Source organism: Ostreococcus tauri (genome assembly GCF_000214015.3).
Source record: "Ostreococcus tauri WGS project CAID00000000 data, contig chromosome 09, whole genome shotgun sequence".
Taxonomy (NCBI): domain Eukaryota; kingdom Viridiplantae; phylum Chlorophyta; class Mamiellophyceae; order Mamiellales; family Bathycoccaceae; genus Ostreococcus; species Ostreococcus tauri.
In genome coordinates this window covers 177378-186435 of record NC_014434.2, presented here as the reverse complement: position 1 = coordinate 186435, position 9058 = coordinate 177378, and the positions used below count along the sequence as shown (strand labels likewise).

The window sequence follows — 9058 nt, the reverse complement described above, 5'->3', positions numbered from 1 at the left end:
GACGATGATGGGACGCGACGGGACGACGACGACGATGGGACGCGACGGGACGACGACGACGACGACGACGACGACGGACGCCCCGCGCTGGGTGTCGCCGAGACGCCGAGCGGCGACGGCGGCGACGACGACGACGACGGCGGGGTGGGCGAGCGATGGAGACGGCGACGCGGGACGGGTCGTTCGATGCGTCGCGGGACGACCGTGCGTGACGTGCGGAGGGACGTTGGCGTTCGCGCTCGCGATGGCGGCGGTCGGGCTGTTCGACGGATTGACCATTCAGACGGAGGGGTGGGAGACTCGAGGGACGATGATCGCCGACCGTCAGGCGCCGTACGCGCTGTACAGCGGTGATGGTGACGGTGACTCGTCGTCGGCGACGGCGTACCTGGAGACCCCGCGGGCGAGGAGGCGGCTGTCGTCGAATCCGTCGTGCGCGTCGCAGACCGATACGTACCGACAGTCTCAAGAAGACATGAACGTGATATTTCAAGCCAAGAGCGGGGTGGATCTGTGGTCCAGCGACGCGTTCGCGGCCATGTGCGAGTTCACGGAATCCTACATGTCCGTCTCCGGATACGGAGATATGTGCAGGCACGAGAGCGTGTGCGACGGTCTGCCCGCGGGAGAGAGCTTTGACACGGGATGGGAGTGGTGGGAGTCCCGCGGCGATTCATCGTATCAGCGATGCGTGCGAGGATACGGGTATCCAACGTACTTATACAAGACGGCAGGCTACTCCGGTTGCTCGGAGTATCGCACCAACTCAGCTTTGCAGGCAAAGTTGGCGACGGAGAAGACGTGCATGAAAGAATGCGCAGCTGCAAAGGCGAGTGACTCGAGCGCAAGTTGTACCAGTCTAAGCGGTTGTTCCGGAGCTCTTCTTACGTACGATGCCTCCGCGTTGGACGCGAAGTTCGGTCTGAGCGGCATCACGGATCTCACGCTCACTCGCTCCGTCGCGACCATGGATTCATCACGCAAAAGTTCCCGGGATCGTATTTATGAGTGGTCGTTCGACATCTTCGACTCTGGAACTCTGAGCAAGCTCGCCGCACCATACGCGGCTTATTTCGACGTGTACGTTGACACGAGGAGTAGCGATGTGCGGGAGTTTATGGTTGATAAGCAGCTGACGACTGACATGATGCTCGCCATGGGCGCCGTCGTCATCATCGTTGTGCTCTTATGGGTCCACATGGGGTCCGTGTGGCTGACGTTGGGTGGCATCATACAAGTGCTCTTGTCGTTTCCAAGCGCTATTTTTTTCACCAAGAGGATTTGCGGTATCAACTTTTTTCCATTCCTCAACTTTATCGGTGTGTTTGTCATCGCAGGCATCGGCGCTGACGACTGTTTTGTCATCTATGATAAGTGGCAGCAGGCGAAGTGTCGCTTGGCACCCGGTCAATCCGCCCTCGATGTTGCGAAACATTCTTATTGGGACAGCGCTTGGGCCATGTTCCTGACATCATTGACCACTGCGGCGGCGTTCTTCTCGAACGCAGTCATACCAATTGCCCCAATCAGAGTTTTCGCAGTCTTCATGGGAGCAATGGTCGTCTTCGATTATCTGTACGATATCACCATTTTCGCCGCAATGATCGCGTGGCAGCACGATAGGATAATTCGATATGAGCAGACTGGGCGTAACACCGTGGGCTCTTGGTTTCTCGATTTTTGGGGATCCGTCGCGCGGTGCCGTTGTTGCGGGGGCAGATCGAGAAAACCGGACGTCATCATCGATAACACCCGCGAACGAAGATCAACATCTGAAGCGTTCATCGCAGACAAAATATATCCCGTCATCCACTTTCTTAGATGGGTGCTCACTCTCTGTCTCTGCGGAGCTTTTGCCGCTGGTATTTACAGTGCGTCGAAGTTGACGACACCGCGAGACAGCGAGGTGCAGATGCTTCCCGAGGACAACATGTTCACAAAGTTTTCATTCCTCCAACGTTCCGGTTTCAAGAGCTCCAATGAAGCTTCCGTCTGGCCGAAGGTTGTATGGGGGATACATCCCGGTGATAACGGGAATCACTTCAACCCAAAGTCAAAGCCGACGTTTCACTGGGATACGACTTTTGACATGTCCTCTCCCGAGTCTCAGACATGGTTAAAAAATTTTTGCGAAGACACGAAGACCAATATGGCGAGCAATAGTCGAGCGAACTGCTGGCTTACATACATGGATACTTGGTTGAGCAGCAATCCGACTCCTGTGTCCGAATGCGGGGGCGCGACGTCCATTCCCGTCCCCGAAGCAAATTTCTATGACTGCGCTTACGCGTACGCAAACTCTGGGAGCTATTATCAATTTCTCAATCGACCTTTCACATCAGCCTTCTACGTCGACTCGAATGGTAAAAGAAGAATGAAAATCATGGCGATTGAATTCGCAGCCTCTGTATTGTGGACGGCGTCGATCGAAGAGTTGGAAAAAGAGTGGGAGAGGTGGGAAAACTACGTCACCGCCAAAATTGCCACTGCACCCGAAGGCTTGCGAAACGCGTATCAAACGTGCGAAGCGTGGGCCTGGATGGACACCGTAAAGCAGATGCGAGATGGGGTGTATATTGCCGGTGCTACGACGCTCGCCATTGCCGCATTCACCACCATGTTGTCGACTCAAAACGTCATTGTGTGCATCTACTCTTTGCTGTGCATCTTGACCATCCTAGGTTGCACGGTCGGTACGATTGTTTCGCTCGGGTGGACTCTCGGTTTCCTGGAAGGTATTTGCATCACGATCTTGATCGGTCTCTCCGTCGATTACGTCGTTCATATTGGTCATGCGTATGCTCACGCGGCCAGACACGAGGGCGCGACGCGCCGCGAATGCGCGCGGCACGCCGTCTCCATGATGGGATTCCCCGTGTTGAGCGCTGCCTTCACCACCTTCTGCGCTGCGTTCGCTCTTCTCAGGGCAGTCGTCGTCTTTTTCACCAAGTTCGGAACGATTGTGCTTCTTTCAACGGTGTATTCATCGATCGTTTCTGTCGTTTTGTTCATCGCGTTACTCGCCGCAGCAGGTCCGGTGAACGGATTTGGCGACGTCACCCGCCTCTGCGGCAGGAAAAAGCTCGCAAAGACGCAATCGATCGCGTACTGATGCGTCGCATTTCCACTCATGTATAAACTCGACGGTATCTTGTTGTATTGAGAACAACGTATTGAGAATAACGTCATGCCCCCCGCGCGCGGGCCATGTTTCTCCATCCATCGAGCGACGTCATCGCCTTTTCGTTGGCGTACCAGCGCTCGCTCCCTCGCGCGCCCGCGTTCGTCGACGTGCGCCTTCCGAGAGACCCGTGCGCCATCGAGCATGCTCGCGTCGTCGTCGACCATCGTCCTCGCTCGCGCATCGCTCTCGACGTCGCGCGCGGCGTCGACGACGCGACGAACTGCGTGTGCGTGCGATGGACGCGGTAATCATCCGACGCGTCTTCAACGACGCGTTGGCGTGAGCGGCGCGTCCGCGTCGGCACCGGGAGCGGAGATGCGGACGGAGAAGAAGACGTCAAACGCGCGCGCCGAGCGCGCGTTGCCGAGAGAGCTCGTGGTGGTGGCGGTGAGCGCGGTCGCGCAGGCGGCGGCGGCTCCGGCGATGGCGGCCTCGCCGGCGAGCGCGGTGGCGAACGCGTTCGGGTGGTTCCCGGAGGCGATGAACTCGCCAGAGATGAAGGAATTAATGCTATACACGTTAAAGACGCTCATCTCGTGGGGGGTTCCCGCGGTGACGGTGGGCGCCGTGGCGTTCTTTGTGCTGGCGTCGTCTAGACGAAACGCCTCGCGCAAAGAAGACGGAGAACGAAGCGGCCCATTCGGTTTCATCAGGAGTGGTGGTGCGGCCATGAAGCCGCGTAGTGAGCCGTACCTGGAGATTAAGCGGATGAACGATAAGCTCGATAAGTATTCTCTGTCGTTTGAAGCCGCGACGGTGAGCGAAATCCAAGCTGAGCGTCGGCGCAAGACCATGGAGTTCAGTAAAAAGTTTAGCGCCGCCCTCGGTTCGCTCACGAACGAAGAGTGCGATGCTATTTTTGAAGCAAACAAGAAGTGGTCGATGACGGATAAGGGCTTGATGGAGCAGATGAACCAGCTCTTGGCGCAGATCCGAGCCGCGGCAGTTGAGTCTGGCGGTAAACGCGCAAAGAACCAGAGCGAGTCTAGCGGCGAAGAATCGTCTGAGACTCAGAGTGAAACAAACGAGGGCGGCTTCAAGAACCCTTTCGGCGGTGATAAGTTGGCCGGATTGACGAAGAAGCTGAGTAAGCTCGCAACTGAGCGCGCAAAGGCTGAAGAGCAGTACCTGGCCGCCGTGGGCGCGGCTCTCCCAAAGTCTCGCCGCGAGAGCCTCATGAAGCTTCTCGCCGATCCGCGCGTGATTTCTGGTTGGCAAAATGACACCGATGTTCTCGCTCCGAATGCGGAAACGGACGAGAACTCGCGGTTGAATAAGAAGCATGTCTTTGTCCTCAATTTTTTTGGCGATGTTCGAGCATCTCAAGGAGAGCAATTGCGGGAAGAAGTCACTGGCTTGTTGCGAGCCGCAAAGAAGGAGCGCGGCGATGAAGTGGTCTTGCGTTTGAATACGGGTGGTGGTACTGTCACCGGCTACGGTCTCGCCGCGGCGCAGCTCATGCGAATCAAGGAAGCTGGACTCAAGTTGACCATCTGTGTTGAACAGGTGGCGGCTTCCGGCGGTTACATGATGGCTTGCGTGGCCGACGAAATTGTGGCGTCGCCATTCGCTGTTTTGGGCTCAATTGGCGTCATCAGCGAGCAACCAAACGTCTACGAGCGTCTTCAGCGCGAAGGCATTGAGTTTCAAACTGTCACTGCTGGCAAATTCAAACGCACTTTGACGCCAACAAAGAAAGTTACGAAAGAGGATCTCGCGAAGTCGAAGAAGGACATCGAAGATGTGCTGGTCCTCTTTAAGGGTTTCGTTGCCGATAACAGGCCATCTCTTGATATTGATGAGGTCGCGACCGGTGAAACCTGGTTCGGGAAGGACGCACTCGCTCGTAATTTGGTGGACAAGTTGAAGACTTCGGACGATGTGCTTCTCGACCTTCTCGGCGCGGGCGCTGAAATTTTCAGTGTACAGCTCAAGCAACCGTCCCCAGCGGCGACCTTGTTTGGTGCGGCTGGCGCGAACGCTTCTTCTTGGCAGTGGGACATCCTGCAGCGTGTCGCTCTCATTGTTGCCGATTACGCCAACTCCAGTGCGCGCGTGCAAGGGGTGACGCAAGGCCCCATGATCGTCGATCCGTCTCGCGTTCAGGATACCGTGCGCATCGCCGCGTACGATGATGAAACCGATTACTACGTCGACAGAATGTAAAAACGCAATTTGATAATCGCATTATGATGATACAATTCAGTCAGTTGACCAGTCCGCGAATGGTGATGTGTAAACATTCGCGATTGAACCAACGGTACCTACCCGGTAAGATCGCGTCAACTTCTGCCCGGAACGCATCGACGAGTCGTCCTATGGTGTCCCCGCAGTCTTGAACCAGCGTCACTCCGGCTCCAGAGCAATAATGACTCTCGCGATGTCCAGGTTGGTTTACACGCTCGAGGTAATTGACTGCGTCTCCCTCTTTCACAACTTTATCCACATACGCTCGACTCTCTTCGTCGATCGCGCACTCGTCCGCGTCTCCACTCTCAAATCGCACCGTCTTCCTCACGCTCAATCTCTTCTCACAGCACCTCGCGCCGAAGACGACAACTTTGAGCTCGTCCACGTCCGCTCGTGCCTCCGTCACCGCCTCGCGAAACTTCCCAATCACCGCCCGAAGCGCGTCGTACTCCTCCCTCGACATCGCTGGCGCGTCGTCGGCGACACACGCGATGGACGTTTTCGGCCACGCCGACCCTGGGTTCTCACGCTGTAACGCGGGATCGACCTCGGAGTTCAAAGTCTGTTTTAACCGACGCAACTCTTTCGTCCACCCGCTCCACGCGAGCGTGAGCACGCCGCTCCACGCGACGAAGAACGTCGAGCCTCGTAGTTGCGTCGATTTGAATTTTCCACGCTCGATCGCGTCGTCGATCGACCCGGTGTCGATCGACATGACGCGCAGTGAGGTGAAGGTGCACCGACGACGCTCGAGTCCCGCACTTTCAACCGCGCGTCGGTCGTTTACCACGATCGACGACGCGCGACCGGGGGGCGCGCGCGTGGGACTGTTATTCTCGACCGCGATGACGCACACGGAGAACGACGATCCGACGCACACGGAGGAGCGCTCGGTCGGGATCGAGCTGTACGCCAACGCCGCCGCCGGGTTCGAGGGCATCGTCAAGGAGCGATTCAGTGATTTCATCGTGCGAGAGATCGAACGAGAGAGCGGGAATGGGTGCGAGCTGAGTGAACTTCGAGCGATCGTGGACGAAGCGATCGACGAGCGCGAGCGAGCGAAGTTTGAGCGAGCAAAGGCGAACTTCGCCGCGACGGCGGCTCCCGCGCGCGAGGACGGGACGGAGGAGCGAGTTGAAGACGACGATGACGAGGAGAACGACGCTATCGATGAGAAAGCGATGGAAGAGTTCGAGGCAATGTGCGGAGAAGACGAAGCGAGACGGTTGAAAGAGTTTTTAGCCATCCCAGGAGTGACGCGTAAGAGTCAGAAATATTTAGATAGACACACGGAGACACCCGCTCCATTGGTGCTCAGGGCGACGACGGACAAGTCGAAACGAGCGCAGATTCACCAATTTTTCAAGAGACACTTCTTTTTACCCACTGATAACGTCGTCGAATCTGAGGAGAGCGAGAAGGAGGCTTTGAAAAATAACCAGAAACCTCCCTCAAGCGTTCGCGTGCACGCAGCCGAAAAGCAAGGGAAAAAGCGCAAGAATCAAGCACCGCAGGTCAAGGATCATCGGCAATCGTTCAACTTTTGGCCGGAGGGCGTGCCCGAGTATGTGAAATTTGCGCTTTGCAAGGAAAACAAGGAATCTCATGAGATTTTGAGCGTCATTGCTCGCGCTTTGAAGGTGCATTACAAGTCACTTGGCATTTCGGGAACGAAGGACAAGCGCGCGGTTACTACGCAACACGTCACTATGCGACGAGTTCGGGCTAAGAGATTGGCTAAACTCGTGCTGTACGGATGTAAAATCGGTAACTACAAGTACGTCGATAAACCACTTGGGTTTGGAGATCACCTTGGGAACGAATTCGAGATCACCCTTCGTGGCATCGATCCCGCAGAGGTTGACAAGGTTGAGGAATCAGTGCGCTCGCTTGAATCTTCGGGGACAATCAACTACTTCGGTTTGCAGAGATTTGGAAATGGCGATGTCAAGCACGCAACGCATAAAATTGGAATAGAACTTCTGAAGGGTAACTGGCAGGGTGCGATCGATCTCTTGCTTCTGCCACGTGATGGAGAGCGAGGAGATGTCGCTGCTGCGCGCGCGAAATGGCAGGAAACACGGGATCCTGAGGTGGCTTTGAAACTGTTCCCACGTTGGTGCGCGGCAGAGCGCGCCGTCTTGGAACGTATGACGAAAGTACGATCGACCGATTTGGTCGGGCCACTCTTGGCCACACCGAGGCAGATAAGGCTGATGTATGTCCACGCTTATCAAGCATTCATGTTCAATCGAGTTGCTTCGGCACGAATCCGTAAATACGGAATGAACACGGTTGTTGAAGGAGATTTAGTTCTTGAGGATGGAGGATTCGCAGAGTTTGAGAACGAACGGGATGATGATGATAGAGAGGTGACGATGCCGAAGGTACGCGTGGTTACCGCCGAGGAAGCAGCTTCGAGTTCTATTGATCCGCAGTGCGTTGTACTTCCGCTTCCGGGTCACTCAGTCATTTACCCAACGAACATGGGCGATATTTACAAGAAAATCGCCGCTGAGGACGGTATCAATCTGGAGAGCGTCTCTCACTCCGTTCGTGAATTTTCCATCACAGCTTTCACAGGAGATTACCGTCGATGCTTCCTCAGGCCTAAGAATATTTCGCACCGTATGACATGTTACGCCGACCCAAAGGCTGACTTGGCTTTGACCGATCTCGATCGCGTGAATGGCGTAAACGAGCTCAAGATCGAAGATGGCCCTTTGCGCGCTGTCACCGTCAAATTTACCCTTCCACCCTCGTCTTACGCCACCATGGTCCTTCGCGAGCTTATGAAGTCGAACACCTCGGTATTGGCGCACAAGCAAAAGACGCTAGATTCCGCGCGTACGAGCGAGCCAGACGCATGACATGCGTCGAGTCACTCGATTGAATAGACAACAAAAAATTCCTTTCGTTTGCTTTCCTGACCCCTCGCCGAATCGATCGATCGATGCGCATCGTGATCCCCCCTAAGCGTGTTCGTCTTGGTGCAGCTCTATGACATCTCATCAGTACGAAAAAAGGAGATTACCGATCGTTCGCACTCCTCAGTCCTCTCCGCTGTCGACGCTCTCACGCGCGATCGAACGCGAGAAGGTGACGTAATCTTCTGTCTGCGATCCCCTCGCGATGGTCGTCTCCGAGAAGGATGCGAAGAAGCGCGCGGAGGAGGACGCGAAGAAGAAGTCGATCGACGACGACTCGACGACTGTAAAGAAGAATGACTCGACGAACGGGAAGCCAAAACTCGAGCAAGAGCTGAGCGAAGAGGACGCCGCGCTCAAGGAAAACTTAGAGCTCATGGTGATGCGAGCGAGCGATCCGAAGACGGGAGTGGCGAAACTGGCGCTGGAGACGATGCGACGCGAGATCCGAACAGCGACGAGGTGCGTCGGCGCGTGAGATCTCGATCGAGCTCGACCGCGAGCGCGCCCAACGACGCGGCGAGACGTATGAAAGGACGTGGACTGACCGAAGGTCGTGACTTGCACGCGCGCGCGCGAATAGCTCGATGACATCGGTGCCAAAACCGCTGAAGTTTTTGAGACCGCACCTGCAAACCTTGAAGGACGTGTACGAAAAGATGAAGGACAAAGAAAACAAGTTTTTGCTGGCGGATATCGTTTCACTGTTGGCCATGACCAACGCAAACGTGTCGGGAGAGGTGCCGGAGTCGCTCAA

At 55.9% G+C, this 9058-nt stretch overlaps 5 protein-coding genes across 5 annotated transcripts; 4 read left to right on the top strand and 1 right to left on the bottom strand.

Moving 5' to 3' along the window:
• Positions 1–244: 244 nt before the first annotated feature.
• Positions 245–3112, top strand: OT_ostta09g01240 (Sterol-sensing domain; the record flags this gene model as incomplete). The annotated part of the gene is made up of 1 exon (XM_003081068.2): positions 245–3112. One exon carries the CDS (start codon positions 245–247, stop codon positions 3110–3112), a length of 2868 nt encoding a protein of 955 aa, XP_003081116.2.
• Positions 3113–3499: 387 nt separating this feature from the next.
• OT_ostta09g01230 (Peptidase S49) lies at positions 3500–5350 on the top strand (the record flags this gene model as incomplete). Its single annotated transcript, XM_022983306.1, has 1 exon — positions 3500–5350. The coding sequence occupies one exon, from the start codon at positions 3500–3502 to the stop codon at positions 5348–5350; it is 1851 nt and encodes a 616-aa protein (XP_022839584.1).
• Positions 5351–5390: 40 nt separating this feature from the next.
• OT_ostta09g01220 (unnamed product) lies at positions 5391–6089 on the bottom strand (the record flags this gene model as incomplete). Its single annotated transcript, XM_003081065.1, has 1 exon — positions 5391–6089. One exon carries the CDS (start codon positions 6087–6089, stop codon positions 5391–5393), a length of 699 nt encoding a protein of 232 aa, XP_003081113.1.
• A 130-nt stretch (positions 6090–6219) lies between these two features.
• Positions 6220–8244, top strand: OT_ostta09g01210 (Pseudouridine synthase TruD, conserved site; the record flags this gene model as incomplete). The annotated part of the gene is made up of 1 exon (XM_003081064.2): positions 6220–8244. The coding sequence occupies one exon, from the start codon at positions 6220–6222 to the stop codon at positions 8242–8244; it is 2025 nt and encodes a 674-aa protein (XP_003081112.2).
• A 262-nt stretch (positions 8245–8506) lies between these two features.
• On the top strand, positions 8507–9058 carry OT_ostta09g01200 (26S proteasome regulatory complex, non-ATPase subcomplex, Rpn1 subunit; the record flags this gene model as incomplete). The annotated part of the gene is made up of 2 exons (XM_022983305.1): positions 8507–8763; positions 8885–9058. Coding segments are annotated over 2 exons (431 nt in total), but the record flags the coding sequence as incomplete, so codon positions are not given.